Source organism: Sphaerodactylus townsendi, linkage group LG07 (genome assembly GCF_021028975.2).
Source record: "Sphaerodactylus townsendi isolate TG3544 linkage group LG07, MPM_Stown_v2.3, whole genome shotgun sequence".
Taxonomy (NCBI): domain Eukaryota; kingdom Metazoa; phylum Chordata; class Lepidosauria; order Squamata; family Sphaerodactylidae; genus Sphaerodactylus; species Sphaerodactylus townsendi.
The window spans coordinates 38,576,094-38,595,206 of NC_059431.1; the positions used below are offsets into that span (position 1 = coordinate 38,576,094).

At 40.3% G+C, this 19,113-nt stretch overlaps 2 protein-coding genes across 7 annotated transcripts in view; both read right to left on the reverse strand.

Moving 5' to 3' along the window:
• The window catches only part of MCCC2 (methylcrotonyl-CoA carboxylase subunit 2), a 43,536-nt gene extending 30,830 nt beyond the window's left edge, over positions 1-12,706 (reverse strand). Inside the window, exons 1-4 of one of the 2 annotated variants that reach the window (XR_007245113.1) lie at positions 12,447-12,706; positions 5,541-5,607; positions 4,112-4,196; positions 1,658-1,759 (exon numbers count right to left, since the gene is read on the reverse strand). Coding sequence is in view for 1 of the 2 variants with exons in the window: in XM_048504032.1 (XP_048359989.1) it covers positions 1,658-1,759; positions 4,112-4,196; positions 5,541-5,607; positions 12,447-12,587 (395 nt within the window). In the remaining variant the exon portion in view is untranslated. The remainder of the gene's footprint in view (positions 1-1,657; positions 1,760-4,111; positions 4,197-5,540; positions 5,608-12,446) is intronic. The other variant, XM_048504032.1, reaches the window with a different exon arrangement.
• A 1,570-nt stretch (positions 12,707-14,276) lies between these two features.
• The window catches only part of BDP1 (B double prime 1, subunit of RNA polymerase III transcription initiation factor IIIB), a 56,749-nt gene continuing 51,912 nt past the window's right edge, over positions 14,277-19,113 (reverse strand). For all 5 annotated transcript variants that reach the window (XM_048503136.1, XM_048503138.1, XM_048503137.1 and 2 more), the window contains 2 exons: positions 17,580-17,817; positions 14,277-16,608 (listed from right to left, as the gene is read on the reverse strand). In XM_048503136.1, coding sequence (XP_048359093.1) covers positions 16,486-16,608; positions 17,580-17,817 — 361 coding nt within the window. In that variant the 3' untranslated portion in view covers positions 14,277-16,485. The remainder of the gene's footprint in view (positions 16,609-17,579; positions 17,818-19,113) is intronic.

The following is a 19,113-nucleotide window of genomic DNA, read 5'->3' on the forward strand; positions in this document are numbered from 1 at the left end:
GCAAGGGGGAAATGGAATGGGGAACCTTGGGGGAGGGTGGAATGGGGACACTTGGGCCTGGCTGGCCGGACAGCAGTCGGCACCCCGGCCGCTGTCCTGGTTCACTGCTTGGGGGCTGGGGGAGTGTGAGGGGGGGAGTGAGAAGGCTCGAGATGGGGGAGTGGGCAGCAGGAGGGAAGGCGCTGCTGCCCACTTCACTGGGGGTGTGAGGCAGAGGGCAGGGGAATGGGAATGGGAGGGGGTTCTGCCAGGCCAGGCCATGCCGAGCAACGGCAGCTCATGGCTAGTGACCCACAGGGCCTGGCTTGGTGGTTGGGGGGTGGGAGTGGGCATGAAGGCAGGCAAGCAACTGGGGGCAGGGTTCTGCTGGGCCCTGCAGAGAATTGGGAGTTCACCACCAGTGCTCTGCTATGTCTGCTTTGGTGGTTGGGGGGGGTGGCTGGGCAGGGGTGGTGGGCCTGGTGCAGCAGTGGGTACCAAGGCCCTTCTAAACCGTCTTTTGAGGGTGGTGGGAGGGGGAAGCAGAAGGCTGTTGGTGGACCCGGCAGAGCAGTGGGCACCAAGGCACTGCTGCCCTGCCAGGCTGGGCCAGCTTTTGATGGTGGTAGAAGGGGAACTGGGAGGCTGGTAACCCAGCGGAGCAACAGGCACCAAGAGGATGGGGGACAGCCTTGGAGAGTGTAGATAGGTTTGGGGGGTTTCAGGCAGCAACAAGGACCATTATAGCAGCGTGGGAAAGTTAGACAATCACCACGCAGGACTCAAAAGGCTTGGCTGGAAATTGTTGAGGGTTCATTGTGAGGTTGTTCGAAACATTAGATAATAAAAGGACTGTTGCCTTATATAAACACAGAATTAGTGAAAAGTGCATCTGGCACCTGGAATTAATGAAAAGTGTACCTGAAAAGTGCACTTGACTACCCTAAGTCTGCAATGTGAATGATCAGAAATGATCAGATTCCACTTATAATGGGTCAGATCCAGACTACAGTGACAATTTCCAGTAATTCTCCCTTTCCACTGAGGACCACTTTCACAGAGGGTCCTTTATCTCTAGGAGTAGCACTTCATGGAGAACAGGGGGAGCAGGGAGGCAGGGAAGTTCCATTCTGCTGATGGAAACTGAGTCTGACTCCCTTATGTCTTGTCCCTACCTTCACCAAGCTGCAGTGTATCATTATTTCTACTTTCCCCATGCTATGTACCAGACTAGCATGCCATACCTCATTTGTTTTAATGGCAGCCACATTCTTTACCAGGCAATACCCAGAAAGTATAAAAGTGCAACCATTATACTGGCCTTTTTGTTGTTGCAGATTGTTACTGCTAATTTACTTGTTGAAGGTATTGCTGAGTTTATGCTGTTTTAATTTACTATTTGTTATTCATTTACTATTTACTCTTGAGCTTCATGGGCTGAGAGCCTGAGGTATAAACATGTCAATTTCCAATAAGCTCATTCTGAGTATCAAAAGGCACCCTGAATTGCTAACAAAATAAAATATTATATGACAGATATTAACAAGCAGTATGATTTAAGAACAAGAGAATACATTACTATTCTCTTATAACACCCTGACTCTTGACAGTTTTATTAATAGTTCCAAAATATAAGGAAATAAAAAACTGGATTAAAAGACAAGACAATACACCTCACCCTGAAATGCATCCAATGCCTGTAATAATGCCTCCTGCAGGAACCTCTTCACTGCCATATAGCTGGAAACCTGCAAACTGTGAGAACTCCAGGAACGGAGACCTACAAAATGACAAAAATCTCAAGAAGGTTATTCACAGGTAATCTGCCTGACACCAGTCAGTGCCTTAGGGCAGACTTTTAAAACACTATTTTAATGTGGTTTTGCAATAACGTTATAAATATACTAACAGGAAGCAATATTGTGATAGCCTATCAGAGTTTATTCCCAATACAATAGTCCATAAAGCACCTTCTCAGCCTTTTAGTTAAGATGTAGTATCATGTTTTAAACAAGTGTAGTATCATGTTTTAAACAAACTCTGAAATTAAAACTAACATACTAACGCAGTGTATCAATAGTAGTTCTGGAAAATGTAAAGATCATTCATGGCTTCCTAAACTGCAGAAACACTTACACGATTAATATATTAAAAAAGAATGTATTTCAGTGGACACTTATATGATGGACTGATTTTCCAATGTGACACCCATTTTGGAAATGTATGGAGTGATGCTGACTATTTTCATCTTTGTTGAAATATGATCAAAGATTAATATGTCACATAATTTTATATTACTTTTTAAGTGTGGGTACCTTTGATTCCAACCCCCCCCCCCCCAATTTGACTACTCTTTCAGACTTGGCAGCTATTAATAATAGCAAGGTTAATCCTAATCTTATTTTTGGAAAGATTTTTAATAAAATCACATCTGGATATAATAACCTCACATAATCAGTAATTTTCTTAATTTGTAAACCCACTTTGAGACAGAACTGACGTGTTCTGGCATTAATGAATATAACTGTTATTTTTCTACACCCTCTCCCTCAGTTCGGCCAAATATGATGCATCCCGAGAGATGTTAAATACCACTCACTCGTTATAGCTGTTTTCCGCCAGCAGATGAAGATTTTCTTTTGTTCGAGGAAAGAGCACAGGGAAAGGGACACATTAGCTGCGTCCTTGAATCATTCATATTAGTCAAGGACTGGATGAACAAAATCTACCTAATGACTAGAAATGGAGGGAGCCACAAGGGAAGGTTGTGTGTGTATTGTAGTGTACCGAGGATTTTATAAGTTAACTCTTTAATATTCCAATGTCTATCTGAGGGTGAATATTTCATAGAAATCGTAGAGTTGGTAGGAGGCATATAGGCCATCTAATCCTACCTCCTGTTCACTGAAAGATCAGCCTAAAGCACTCCTGGCGATCAAGCAGCATCCCTGCTGCTTGAAGACTGCCAATGAGAATGAGATCAGCACCACCCTGGGCAGCCAATTCCACCAATGAACTACTTCCTGTAAAACAAATCCTGATATCCTGCCAGTACATTTCCAACCCATAATTTAAACCCATTATTGTGAGCCCTGTCATCTGCTGCCAACAGAAACAGCTCCCTGCCCTTCTCTGACAGGCTTTCAAATTCTTAAACAAAGCAATTAGGTCCCCCTCTCAATCACCTCTTCTCCAGACTGAACGTTCCCTCTCAACTTTTCCTTGTAGAGCTTGGTCCTATTTTGCAATATTTTTCTACTATTTCCCTTTTACTTGTATACATGGGTACTCATTGCCATGTTATCTCTCTTAATTTTTTACATAATGGTGGTATCATTTCTCTCCAGTATTTAAAGTTAATGGTGATATAAGCACATCTATTCTGGTATGTACTGTATAAATATATGAGCAGCGCATGAAACTGTTTATTTGGGACTGTTTATTTATTCCCTTTTCTTTTCTTTCTTAAATGTGTTGTGTAGCTCACTCACTTCCTGCAATAATAATGCTAATTCTATTGCAGATTCAGCCACTGCCAAAGCGTTCTGTAAAAAGTCTTTGTTTGCCGTTGTGTATGTGTGAGTGTCGTCAAGTCACAGCTGACTTACAGCAACACTGCCTGGATCAAAAAATGTTGAAGAGGGATCTTCAATTTTTCTAGCATAAAGTTATGAAGCATGACAATACCCCTCCCAAGGCCAGGTCTGATGGGCTGAAATCAGACTTTTCTTTTCGCACCATTTTAAGTCCGTTCCCATGCTTTTTGTAACTCCATTTTATTTACAATTGGGGGAAAAGGAGGGAATTTTCAAGGCTCCGCTGCCACTTGAAGTTACTTTTGTTCTTTACCTCTCCAGTTCTTTTTTTCCCTTTCCTTTTGTTGATATTACTGCTTTTTCAGTTATGTCTTTAAAAAAAGAACAGCCTTTTAAATTCTATGGTTTGTAATGGCCTGATTAAACAAAACACAGTGTTTTTAAGGACAGTCTTGTCTACATTTTTTCCAATCTAAACAGATTATTTCTATAATTTGAAATATTATTGATCATTACAATGGAAAAGAAACCAAAAATTGTGTTAATTTCCAGATCTTGTATGTTAAAATACTAACACTGAAGAAGAAAACACCCACCCAGGATCTATAAGTCTGTCAATTCTCTCTCTGGGTAATAACTTTCCTCTTGACGTGTGAAGGCTCCGTGCCTTCTCTCCACCACCTGTCATGCAAAGGCCTTGATTAGTTCATATATAGAAGCAGCTTTTTAAAATTCAATATTTTCATAATCAAATATACAGGAAATATTTATTTTTAGAAAAAAATTATCTGAATTGTATTATCATTTATTTTTATGGATTACAATTGGGGGACCTGCTGAATTTTCAAGTGACAAAAAATCCATCTCCTTGCTGCCAGTACCCATTCCTCTCCTGATGTCATTGCCTCATCTCATCTCATCGTTTCTGAGAGACTGTGGGTAGCCGTCACTATGTGTTCTAGGCTATCCTCACTGAGGTGAAATGGGTCCCACAGGGATTCAGTCTACTATGGGAGATGTGAAACTTACTCAGCTGGCTCCGGTCTTAAGCTGGTAGATCTCATGACGAATTCACCACTCCAGCTTTATTCAACCACATACACAGAGTTCTTACAGTTTGCATAATAATCTGCAATCCACTTTTCTTGTCTCTTAAGAGACTTTTCACCACATTAAGAAATCACCTTCCTATTCAAAACTGCTACAGACGCAAAAGAAACCTTTGAAACCTCAATTCTTAGATGAATTCCGATCCAGGTATGAATTTCAGACTTTTCAGACACTTGAGGATATTTTAAGAGCTGTTGTTGGTTTTCCCAACTGTGTGGTCATGGTCTCGTAGTTTTTGTTCCTAAAGGTTCACCCGCATCCATGGTTGGCATGTTCAGAGGCATGTCATGGTAAGTTGTCTTTCTCTCAGTGGCACAGACGTGATTTGCCTCTGAAGATGCCAGCCATCAATGCGTGTGAAATGCTAGGAGCAAAAACCACCAAACCACAGCCACACAGACCTGAAAACCCACAACAGCCAGCTGATTCTGGTCATGGCAGTCTTTGACAATACATTGTTCTAGCAGCTTTTTTAAATGCATGGTCATTCATATAGTGCTATGAAATTATACAATTACAATTATTCTAGAAACTCTTCTGACGCAGTGTGAAATAACGTGGGGAAATGGCAGTGGACACAAAAAGTGTTCGCATGACTTCTGTGCTGCAGCTGTGTGCCAAACTGTATGTCTCTGCATTCACAGTGGTGTAGAATGCAAAAGAGAGAATCATTGCCACATGAATACAGCCCATATTTGGTTAATACAATGTGGAAGCCCTCTTGGCAAGGTCTGGATCGCTTCTGCTTTATACGGCGCTTAGTAGCCACTGCCACAAGATAAAAGTTAAATGTTACTGTTACTACAGCTTTTCTCATTCATGTCTTCAAGAACTGCCACTTTGCCACGATACCGGAAGCCAAACCCAATCAAGCTGCTCTATAAGATGATCTAATAAGAGAAAAACAGGACGTACCCAGTCGGATTTTTTCTGCTTGCCGTTGGAGTTCTGTCACCAGCGCTTTCATTCGCTCATAGTTTTCCTAGTTGGAGAATTAAAGGAAGCTGGAGAATGACTCAACTTTATTATATAGCTTTGTGTTCAAGAAAAAAAATTAACAGGGGATAAAAGTAATAAAGAAAAGGAAAACAATTAACAAACATCTTCATTTGCCTTTTCCAAACACTGTTGCTCCAAGTGAGGTACTGTTAATTACACTAAATAAGTTATTAATACATTTAAATTAATACACTTAGACATTCTACTGATTTTTGATTTATAATAATATTCAAGCACTTCAATTTATAAAACAACATATCCATAATCTACGGGGCTTTGTGGCAAGCTACAAATACAAGAAGGATTTATGACTCTTCCAACAACAGCCCAGCAAACTGCTTAACAAATGGCTTTTAATACACAAAGGATTTTCAAAAGCAGTTTCTAATGCAACATAAGAAATTCCTGTTGTGAACCCAGTGTAAGTGCACATGCCTTTCCATGTGTCCAAAGGAATACTCTGGAATATATCTCAGGACACATTTTAATATGAAAATAAAACCTGCTTTAATCATAGAACATAATTAGGGCTGACTGTTCTATATTTTCCATAAAACCAATCCAGGTTAACATGCCCCTGAATATTAAAATAACTCTCACAATAATGAAATCTCATGGGCTCAGCACAATATCCCAAATCGCCCATTTAGTCTCAGAAAGGGAATGGAGGAAAGGAAAGATGACCTCTGAAGATAAAACAAAATACGAGGGTGTACGCACATGAGAACAACCTCAGACCTATAGCTGCCTGCCTCAATTATTCATACCTCTCAATACTTTTAAAAACAAATTTACACTGAAATGATATTTTAAAGTTTTGTTATGAGGTAAGTGATAAAATAAGTTAAAGAAGAGATGACAGCTAAACTTCTATCAGTCCCACCAATGACAAATTATGCAAGATGAACTAATGAAGGTATACCCTGAGACTCAAGGTTACCGCCTAATAAAAATACCCTCTTCCTCAGCATTTGAAAAGAAAGAAGAAACACTGTCCTTAAGTCAACTGTTGCAAGGGCTACAAGGGAAGGACAATTATGAGGAAAATGTGGGAGGGGATTCAATCCTACATTTCACTGTATATCAGATCAGTAGCAGAAGACTTTTTTGTGGGGGTACTCATCAGTAAGAGGACCAGTGCCATTTGTGTGGTGGGAGGGGCTCTTCCAAATCTTGATTGGGGAACTGGTAGACATTTGTGCCAGCTTATTTATGAGTACTGGTACTTTTTTCTTTTTTTACAAAAAATAAGGTACTGGTAGGCAAGATGATGTTTTACTGTGTGAAATAAAACTTTTCTTCCTCTCTACATGGCAGGATCCAATCCAGTGGAGGGATTCAAATAATTTAACAATTGGTTGTTTACAAGCACCATTTTAACAACCGGTTCTGCTGAAGTGGTGCGAACTTGCTAAATCCCACCACATTTCAGTCCTAAATCTCCAACTCTTCCATAATTTAAACCTGAATCTATAAACTTCAGCTTTTAAGCAAGTTGTTGGTGGCACCTGACAGTATCCTGATTGTGGACTAAGACATGCATATTAACTGATTAATATCTTCTTTGCCATTACTTCAACTATGCTCCATTCAACATAAAGATCAAAGTGCAGTCGTGCGTGATGTGGCAGAAATTGCAGCATGCACGACCACAGATAATGTGGATTATCTATTGCTATTAGAGACCCTTATTTAAGCACCACTTCTGTAAAAAACAGTATGCCCTGCGTAAGCAGAACTTTGAAAAAATAGCATTCATATTTGCTCCGGATGGCTATTAACAAAACTCGTCTTTTTGTAAAGTTGCACCTGCCATTTTCTTTCTTGCAACAGGAATGGGGAAGAAAATGGCAGGCACAACTTTACAAAAAGGCGAGTTTTCATAATAGCCATCAGGGGCAAATATAAATGCTATTTTTTCAAAATTCTGTGTTTCGCAATGCAGGGCATACTGGTTGTTGTTTTTTTTTTACAAAAGCTGCACTTAAATAAAAGTTTCTGACAGCAACAGAGAATTGAAAGGAAATGGGGACGATAGACACTAGGACGTGGCAGACCATTCAACATAAAAAAAAAATCCAGGAAGATGTGGCAAATTAGTTCCCAACTCCTTGGTTCTTGTTGAACGGAGTATATATAACTACAAATCTGTGTTGTGAGCACAGCATGACAAACATGGATAAAAAAATAAACACCTGCCCTAAACACAAGCATACATAAAGCAAATTATTTTAAATGTATTTTAAATTGCTATAAAACAAAACTGTAACATACAAAATCAATGTGTAATTATTATTCCAGAATTGTTTTAAAAAATTGAATTAGACTAAAGCTTTTCTTTGCCTTTAGAAGTCTGCACATAAAAATTAAATCTTCGTGGTGCCATTCACCTGCTGCTGGGGGAGGAGTCAGGGACAGCTTTCTTCTCCATTCCTCTAGTCAACAAGCAGGCAGAACAAGAGACTTTAAGGAGGAAATGGGAGGATATACTTTCTGCTTTAAAGGGTACTTGAAAGCAGCTGGTGAACAAATGAATGAAACAACTTAATGGACATTTATCCTGATACAATATAACACATAAGTTTTGTACTTCCACCGAAATTGTGTAGATATCCTGCAATAAAATAATTGCTGAAAATGCCCGGTACCTCAATTACACTTCTAGACATCATGGCAACTTGGGCATGAAACATGTCCATCCTTGTACTGAAGTTAATAGGTATGGGCTGCAGGTTGCCTCAGATTTTCACAACCTAATTATTATCATCTTGTGCGATACTGGATGTGTGCAAATATATGTTCATTCCTGGGCACCCAATGTTGGGCCAAAAGGAAAAAAATCTTATGCAGCCTGAAAGCCTACTAAAATATTCAGTGGTCATGGAGTATCTGAGAGAAATGCGTAAATTACTTTATAAAGAAGTAGTAACCTAAATTTCTTTTGAATAGCTTAACATTATACAAGATCTACATTAGGTGTACTGAACAGCCTGGGCACTTTTCAAAAAGAAAGCAGTATTAAGCCCACTTTTGACCTTGAAAATGGTAAAAACAGCACATATAAAAACCATGTAAAAGTCACTTTATGCCACCCACCCGTAGGTATTCCTTTTTTGCCAAGGCTCAGGTTGCCCCAAACTTTTTCAGACCAGCTGTGTTTTGCATCCTTACCGGAAAGTCAGCAGGTAGGAGCTACTGACTTCTTCCAGGAAACTGTTCCAGCAGAATTAGGTGGCCACTAAAAAGGCTTGAGCCCAGGCTGTTGCCAAACATGTTCTAGACAAGTGGGTACTGACAGGAGACCCAAATGGGATTATCAAAGCTGCCACGTGGGAACGTGCAAACAGAGATTTGGGGCCCTTCAAACATGTGGGCCCCACATCATAGAGGCCTTTAAAGCTAAGTACCACCACTTTGAATTGGACCTGGAAACTAATCGGCCCCAGATAACAGGCTCTTTGCACAAGCTGCAGCTTTCAGCCATCTTTAAGGGCAGTCCCATGTAGAGCATGTTACAGTGGCACTGAGGTTACTGAAGTATGCATCCACATGGTCAGATTAGATATGTGTAATTAGGCAGCCAGCTTCTTAACTAGATGTTGCTGGAAACATCTGTTTCTCCAACTAAACACAAGGATCTGGCAAGACTCCCAAGCTCTAGACCAGGGGTCTGCAACCTGTGGATCTCCAGATGTTCATGGACTACAAACCCCATCAGCCCCTGCCAGCATGGCCAATTGGAGAGCTACAGGTTGCAGACCCCTGCTCTAGACAAAGGCTTTCTGCAAAAGTTGCACACCGTCAATGGTAGGAAGCAGAGTCCACTCTGAAGCCTTGGCTCTTCAAGCCAGCATCACCTTGATCTTATCTGGATTCAGCTTTGTTCTCACTCGACCACTTGATCATTACTAAAGTCCATCTAATTTCAGTCTAAATTGCAGCCTAATGTAACGTGGATACATATGTGTCTTTGGATGCCGCTATGCCAAAAACATTAGCTTCCTTGGAATGTGGGAAACTAGTAGGAGTATGCTGATCTAGACTGCTGCCTCTGTTACCACTAAGCACCAGATCTCTAAAGCAAAGATCATCTTCATGTTACAAAGCCACAAAATTAAGAAAAACATTGTGAGAATGTTGTAGTGTGTTTTTTAAAATTTGGCATAACAAGTGAGACTGGAAAAGTAGAAGCTGAATGGCAAATGTTTAATTATTAACACACGGGGGAATGATGAAACCTGAAAATTAATTTTAACATGGGCTGGTGACTATGCCCTTGAACAACACACAATCAACATACACCTTCTGCCTTACTAAACTGCATTTCTATACCCTGCTTTTGAACTATTTTCCACCACTCTGTCTTATTAAATTTGCAGACCAGAACAAACAACGGATGTCAGGAAGGGCAATACTCATCACTTGCCTTGCATCTTTCTGAGTTTGCACAGCATCTGGTCATGCTGTACTTTCTCCCCTATAATATAAACTACCTTTTCAAAGGGACATCACATTTCATTGATGGTAAAACACTGTGTACACTTTGTGCCCTTCTCAATAATATTTGAGTTTGGGTAGCCACAGACAAATGGGCCATCTTGCTCTTTGATTGTCATATCAGATGTACTCTATTTGTAAAGTATAGCTGGAGACACCTTTCAATCTTGACCTCTGGACTTGAAACTTTTTCTACAACAATTTACCACACTCAAAAAAGCAACCAGGCCACATCAGAGCCTGCAGAGAGTGTTGGACCAGCCCTTTTCCCTATAGTGTTATTCTCTCCCAGCCACTGGGCTTTGCAGCCACAGTTTTTGCCTCTAGGCTTGCAACTGAGTGCCAAATGGTTTGCTTTAGATGACTGGATTTGGCCCAGGGAACTCTCAGTATAGATCATTAATGAAGAAGTATTTAAAGTGATAATTGGTTAAAATTATCAAAGCAAGAGAATTGCTAAAGGCTTTCACAGCTGGAATCAACTGGATGTTGTGGATTTTAGGGGCTGTGTGGCCATTGCCTGGTAGTTTTAGCTTCTAATGTTTTGCCCACATTTGTGACTGGCATCTTCACAGTGACATGCCTCTGAAGATGCCAGCCACAGATGCAGGCAAAACAGTAGGAGCTAAAACACCAGACCACAGTCATAACAGCCCTTCGGGGATCGGGCGGTATATAAATTGAAGAAATAAATAAAAAATAAATAAATAAAATAAAAGAGATAATTATTACAAAAAAGTTAACTTCAAGTATACCACAAAACTTCAAGTATACCACAAAACTTTCCAGAAACTTTCCAAAGCACTACACCATATCACAAGCGCATGCTCTAGACTCTTGGGCCCTTATGATAAACACTTAAGTGTATCAATGCTTCAGTTTGAAATATATGTTCTTAATCATAGATACATGCGCTTACAGGAAGCAACCAGATAAATGAGGCCAGTGGTTTCATGTTGATGTTAAAAAGCTTGGGGATGGGGGATCTAATAGCATAAATATCATAGTCAAAAAGTAACTTCCCAGAACCATCTTTCGGAAACTGCCCATCAAGCAAGGACAAAAACACCACAGTAGCAAAAGCCCAAATCCCAGCACATAAAAATAATCCAGAAGGATATCATGAGAAAATTCTTATATGAGTACATAAACCAAAGGATTCCGTGTGTGGAATGATGCACACCTTTTGGTCATGAGAATTCAGAATCACACAGTACTAACTTGGAAAGCTGGTTGCAGTTCCAAGTGCAGCAAACAAACCCTATGCAGGAGTGTCAAGTGGAAAAATACACTGGATGACTAGAAGTAGACTTTTCTTTGCTCCAATATTGTTGTTGCCTCCAATAATGGCTGAATTACTGTGCAAAGGAGAGTTCGGATCATATATCTCCCTCTATTCATAACAGAGCAAAAAGGGTGGAGATCCTTTTCAATCAGCTAGTTTAGATAGATTGGGGCTATTTCTCTTCTGCAGGTCTTTTCAAGCAGACAAGGGGATTGAGTGAGTGAATTCTTAGCAATGGTCATGAAAACCCTGCATCCCACCAGTCGAGACCCATTGATCTAAAACAAAATACCTTTGGACAGTTTATGTGTTCCTGCAAGAAAAAAATAAAAACTGAAGGAGAATATTATTGCCCCATATGAGCAAAAGTCAAGCTTCAATTAGAATTTAAAAACACCCTAATAAGCCACTTTCCTGGGCCTAAGAGCAGCCATTCAAACAAGGAAGCTCTCACAACTTCGAGCAGTTTCTTGCAGGGCAAAAGCTTCACCAGCTTGAATGTCAGCCTGTCCCGCAATTACTTAAAAAAACACAGAAATTTTCAATTTGAATGCGTGGACAGATTGTGCCCAAGCAAGGCTGCAATCCTAAATACACAAGGGAGTCGATTCAATCTGAATTCGACAGGATTTACTTCTGAGCATGCATGCTTTGCATTGCTCTACAAATCGTCGTAGCAGTGAAAGCGCAGCAAGCCGAATGCGCGGACAACCGGCAAGAGGGGACCTCCCTCCACCCCACCCACCGGGACGGAGAAAGAGGAGAGAGGATCGTCTCAAACACCCTACAATTCATAGGTGTCGAACTTGCGGCCCTCCAGATGTTATGGACTACAGTTCCCATCACCCCCTGCTGCTTGCTGCTTGCTGCTTGCAGGGGGTGATGGGAACTGTAGTCCATAACATCTGGAGGGCCGCAAGTTCGACACCTATGCCCGCCTACAGCAACCAGCAGCAGAGGGAGAAAGTAGCGGCCTCCCCTCTGTTCCGCTAAAGGCCCGGCTGGCTCACAAGCATCGCAGCCCCGCCTCCTGGGCCTACCTGATAAAGCACGGCGGTGGTGTCGGGCTGCGAGCCCACAGTTGCCACCCTGTCTGCATGGTAAGCGCGGGTCAGGGCAGCCGCAGCCGACCGTGGGCACCGAAAGAGCAAGCAGAGGGGACACCCGAGGCCGCGCAACATTGTGGCGCGGAGCCACCGCAGGCAACAACTTCCCGGGCCGAGAACGAGCCGCTCCGCCACTCCTCCCGTTATAGCCAATGGGAGGAAGGAGCAAGGCCCAAGCGGCGCGCGGCGTCCTTGCAGGATCGCTTCCTCCTCCAGAGATACTCAAGGCGCAGGAGTAGAAGAAACTGGAGTTTGGGCCGCCCCCAAGTATTCCCGTCCTGTAGGGAAGGGATCTTTTGCCTTCCGGAATGGAGTAAATGTTTGCATTCTCCGGAGGATTTTAACGTTTTCTTCTTGGCAATGCTCTTACGCCCTAAATGTACTACTAGTGCTGAAGGGCAACTAGTTGGTCACTGTGCAACAGATGATGCTTCTTGTGTTTTGAAAGTGGATTAGTAGGGTTGCCAACAGCCATACAAGAGAATTTTAGAAAATCAGTTTATGTATTATTGTATCCCATGCAGATAATAAACCTAATAGATCTTTTTATGTATTATGGCTGTTCCGTAAATTGTTCTCACACACATCCATTGTTGATCTGGTCTTCCAGTGGTCCACAATCGTTATCATTATCAGGTTGTTGTTTTTTTAAAGAGAGATTGGAACAATTGGGGGGAAAGGCATAATGGATCCCAAGGCCAAACTTTTACAATATTATCATTAATGTAGTTCCACAGCACATAAATCTGCTCTTGAAGTTATATAGATAAAAGTAGCCTGGTAGCCTCAGCCTGAATTAACAATTATTTGCTTCAATGAGCAGTCATACCTATGTCTTGTTTCACTTGGGCTATTAATATGTTTGTGCAGCACCGATTCTGTCTTGGCTCTGAACCAGTGGTTTAAAGTCAAGTGGCTATAACAGAATAAGCAGAACCCAAACAAAACAGAGGTACTGCTGCTCAAGAAGTTTGATGCTTTGCAGCAGTCCTAGTGGCTTAGAAGCCATCTGTGGCTCCTCCTTCAATGGCTCCTTTCCCAATGTGGCAACTACCTCCTATTTCAGGGAAGAAGGCAAGGCCATTGTTCAGTTCACAAACCTGTTCTGAGCCAGTCATACTGGACAGTGTCCTTGCGACTGCCACAAGGATATCACCACCATTGTAAAGTTTAAAAATGCTGTGAGACTCCAATCCTGATTGGGCCCACAGCATGGCACTATTATTTCTCCCAACACCTTTTCAAGTGCCAAAATAGCTTTTGGAGATATATGGCTGTCTCAGCGCTTGAAAAGAATGGGAGGGAAACTACAATGCCTCAGCTCTGACAACATTTTTAAATGACTTAATATGGTAACAGTATCTTAATCGTGGCCATCCCTTCTAGCTTGGCCCTTAACAATGGTCATGGCCAGACCCAAGCAAGGACCTGCACCGGAAAGCCTGTATACCCTTGACTTTCCTCTCTGCTTTTTTGCTCTCTCCCCAGCAACAGCCAAAGCAAACTCTTACTGCCATAACTCAGATCTGAGCAGCCTCTGCCAAGAGAGAGGTACTTCACCCATACTTCCCTGACCAACCTGAAAAGCACTTGGCTGACCAGGAACCTAGCATAATAAAGTCAGAAAAATGGAAACTGAGTTTTCACAAATTCCACTTTGCAAAGTCTAGTAAATCAAATTTTGTTGCAGAAATATTAACCAATCTTTATCACCTGTAGGAATCTGATTACATTATGTTGCTAAAGAAAAACTTAACAAGGAAGTGCTATAAAATTATTTATTCACATAGTTTACATATAAAACATGACTGCTTTCTTTGAAACAGAAGTCTTACCCATGAACATTACAGTTAAAGAAAATGTGTCAAACTTCAAAAAAGAAATGAAATGCACTGTGTCTTAAACAAGGATACTGCTCACTTTTCTCCTGTCATTAATTTGGCCATAACCAGAAAGAAATGCACATTATCCTCTTCATTGAAATTATCCCAAAGACAGTGTAGTTTTACAGTGAAAATTAATATGATCTCTTTTCCAGTGAGTGAGAAAAGATAAGGCACCTTATATCAAAGTTCATCTTTATATGATTTCTGAAAAATGCATCTGTTTTGCATTGTTTCAGTAGATTCTTGGAGTACATTATTCAACAATTTCTCCATATATTAAAAGCATAAAATATACTTCTCCATCCTGGACCCAATTCCTTCATCATGTTTACCACTGAGAAATGCTTCTATGAGTTCACTGCATTTGTTATGAGATTCAGAGTCATTTTGGGCTATTTTTGCTCTGTTTAGAATTTTTAGAATTTGCTCTGTTTAGACTTTGCTCTGTTTAGATATTATAAAATGTAAAGCAAAAATAAATTCTCAAATCAGTCAGCATGCATTTGCTATTCTGATAATGACAAAAATTGATTTGCTGCCATTTGGCACTCTGTCTTTCCCGGAGTTAACAAGAGTCTTACAGAAATTCTCTGAATATCCAATTTGATAAATATCAACAACTCTGTATATGTATAATCCTAAAACAAACCTAGAAAACAGAAGTAGCTCCTAAATGATACAGACATATACTAATAAATAATAGCTGCAAGTAGAAAACTGCTCCATAGAAACTGCATACATTAATACACATTTGATGGGGAAAAAGTATATTATCTCCTGAAAGTACTGTCAAAAGAAGTAGAATTTAAAATCAAATCATTAGTTGAAAACAAAATGCAGAGAAAAATAATTTCATACATTTTTCAGATTTTTATCATGTGACTGATCTAGACAGGTTTTCCAATAACAAGACTGGGGGCCCCCTTCATGCCTTGTAAAGGTGAACTGCTTGCTGGGGCAAACACCATCTCTACCAGCATTTCTGGTTCTGCCAGGTTTGTGCAGGCCCCTGTGGCTTTGCCTGTCATGGGCTGCCACAGCTGTCTCTGGGAGCAAGGGGTAAAGTCAAGCAGGCAGACTTCAGGCAGCTAGTTTTTGTTTTTCATTTTGGTCTTCCTCCATAATTCAGAATTCAGCCTCACTAGCTCATTCAATACCAACAAAACTGAGGATTTGTTTTCTGGCAATATTATGACCTATCTGGGCTGTAAAATAAAAAAATTCAGTAACATCTAAACAGATTACAAATGAGAAAAACCCTGCAAACTCACAAGTTTTAGAAATCAATTATTCTCATGATATTATCTTTTTATTTTAGGTGGTCTAATCTTTATCTTTCACTCTTGACAGTAGCATCAAACTTTTCTAGGTCAGACATATTGTATGTAAAGTTTTTAAGACTATCACATGTTGTCTACTTATGGTGCTTTTGGATTTAGACTTTAGTATTTAGATTAATGATAAATTTCTCTTTTATTTCCAGGACAGACAGAATTTATTTGGGTGAGTTATCTTTTAGTACATTCAAATTAAATAAATAAAAGTTTCACATTTATTTCTCTGTACATTTAAAAGGAACTAAGCTTAATATTTGTGTACCAATTCACATGTGCAGTAGTTATAAAAATAAGCTTACAATAAAAATATTTTATTTACTGAAATGTTCAGAACTTGCTTATTTACAGAGATAAATATAACTTCAGATACATCTCCCCATTTAAAGTTTTACTTCACAAAAAGAAGTATAGATAATTTACAACCAGTCCCACAAACATCAATATCACATGAAGGGGGTTATACAGGGTGTCTCCATCACATTTCTTTAGCGTAGCCATGTAGCTAGTAACTATGCATTTGATAACACACAGATGTCGTGATCATGTGCACTTTTCAACTTAATTATTTTGTTTTCCTAATTGTTCCAAAAGCAGCAGACTATTTGGAATATGAGACCAACTCCTCCAGCTTCAACAGTGCTTTCTATGTTATTTAGAGGGCCAGGGGTAAATGAGAACTTGTGACTGATCAAAAAGATTACATAGCTACTATGATGTAATTAGATTCCAGATGCCTCTTAAATTTCTGAATTATTCTGAATCATCCACCTCCATAAAAATATCTCTGAAGAAATATTCTGAAATTCTAGTTGGTTCTTCATCTTTTCCATGCTTCTTGGAAGATCTTTCATTCTCACACTGCTCGGAGCAAACCTACAACCAAAGGAAATACATTATGTCCGCAGGCGAACAAACTTTTACTTGGGTTCAACTCTAGCATGAGTTCTCTGTTGAGCAAAAGCACACAGAATTTTTGTGGCATCTTATCAGCCAAATTTTATTCCAACCTAAATTTTCATAGATTACAGCTCACCTACAAATCTACTCAAAGAATCTGAAGAAGTACTTTGGGCCCACAAAAAGTGTAACAAACAACATGGTTAGTCTTTAAGATGTCACAAGACTCCAGCTTGTTCACATCTTGTTTGCTTCACAAAACAGAAAGTGCACACAGGTACACACACCTATAATTTTGCATATCGAAACAAATCTGTTTCATGGTATGGTTTTTGATACTAAGCCATCCTAAATACTTTGGGAACTTTGTGGCAACCATCTAAAACATTTTAGGGATATTGAGCTGTAGTCTGCACCACTAGGGTTTTACTAATCAGAAGCAATTCAAGCATTTTGAGAATTGCAAACATAATATAACTGTGCCCATCTTCTGAGTTGTACATGATGACAAACAACCTACAGATGCATCTTAATACAAACCGTTTATTTTCTTTGGGTAAGTTTTAACATTTTTATAAGGCGTTTCATACTGAAAATATTCTGTATTTTCTTCTTTAAATCTGACAACCTCTCTATATATCACTGAAAGCTTGGGCATCACAAATATATCTCACCATATATGAATATTGCATAATGCACTGTATATTGATTAATAACTCCAGTAAAATCAAGAAGTCAAATGTCCAAAAAGACGTCAGAGAACTAATTTACAACTTTCTGGTAAACAGGTTAAACATGTATCACAGCAGAATCCATCTCAAGATCTTACCATCCTAATTTCTAAACCAAATCTTATCTGATCCTAAAACATTATAATGGCCCAAACATACCAGAAGTATCATCCCATATATAACACAGCAGATGTGCACTTTATAGATCACACATACCTGAACAGCAGACAAGCTTACATTCTCACATTTGGAAGATGATGAGACCATTGATGGAAAGGAACTGTTCCCTTGCATATCTTCCTTGTTCTTTGTGGACAAAGTTGGACACTCAAGAGTGCTTTTGGAAACATCTACATGAGGTTTCTTCAAACTCCGTCTATTCCCTTTAGTAGTGACTTCTTCAGTACTAGTCTTGCAGATTAAAGGTAGGAATCCCAAAGATCTTTGATACGGCCTATTCAAGATAATCAACATTAACAAAAAGCTTTCAAGATGATTTGAACATCACTACAAATGTTTTACATTAAAGACCTCCTGAAATTGACTTAATCTGGATTATTTTAACACCACATATATTTATCCCATAACTGTATTAATATTCTGCTAGGAAATATGTGACCAGTTAAAATAGGGCTCCTAAAGTGGTACAGTTATTCACTTGAATAATATCAGATGAAATAAAGAATCCTTAGACTGGACTGGTTATCTCCCCTGCAGAACATTTTGACACACCAGAATAGGTTAGACTGGAATGAAGTAGAATGAATAAATGCATGCTTATATTTGCATCTAGTATACATTTCTGCATCAATGCTAGCAGAAGACAATGCATAATTTGAAATATACAATCCAGATAGGGGGGCAAACGCGCATAGGGAGCAGAGGAGGGTTGTCCGATGTGCTTTCCCCCTCCGCCAAGGCAAGTGGAGGGGGTAAAGGTGCTGGCGGCCAGCTGCCCCTCACTTCCATTGCAGTGAAACTCCGAAGCCAGAGCCACTGCAGATCAGCACTGCTGTTTGTTCAGATGCTGGCATGGGGAGGGGGGCAGGGCATTCTTAGGAGTGGAGCCAATGTTAATTGGTTTCCACCAACGTTCCAACCTAGGAATACCGGCCCCTGGACCTGTAGATTTATTCCACACTTTTGTGAAGTAAGCCTGTGTTGCCTATGGGGCAATTCTTAAATCTTAAATATGGTTCCATGTTGCCTCCAAACACATATTTGGATTAGTCCTGGTTTGTTTTCCCACAAACACTCTGCCTCCACTTCACCTACAGAATTGCTTGGCCACTCTTGCCTTCAGCTGGCTCTTGCTAGCACCAAACCACTGGCTCTAAGTCTGCCTTGTATTAGACTCCTCTCCCATGTCTGCTTTTAAAGATCTAACAAACTGCTTTCATGCATCCCTCAGGCAAAAATGCAGTGCCAAAGGAGCACTGGCCATCTTAGGAGAGTTCCACATGGCAACATGCCTCCCAGGGTTCTGTCATTGCCATTGTGGCTGCCAATTCAATACAGTGGTATTGGGCCTAACTATAGGTTTCCCCATATTATTGCTGCCCCAATCACTTATGAATGTAATTTCCTGCCCAGGTCAGTGTGGTGTAGTGGTTAAGAGTGGTAAACTCTAATCTGGATAACTGGGTTTGATTCCATACTCCTCCATATCAGCAATCAACTCTAATCTGGTGAACTGGATTGGCTTCCCTGCTCCTACACATGAAATCTGCTGGGTGACCTTGCACTGGTC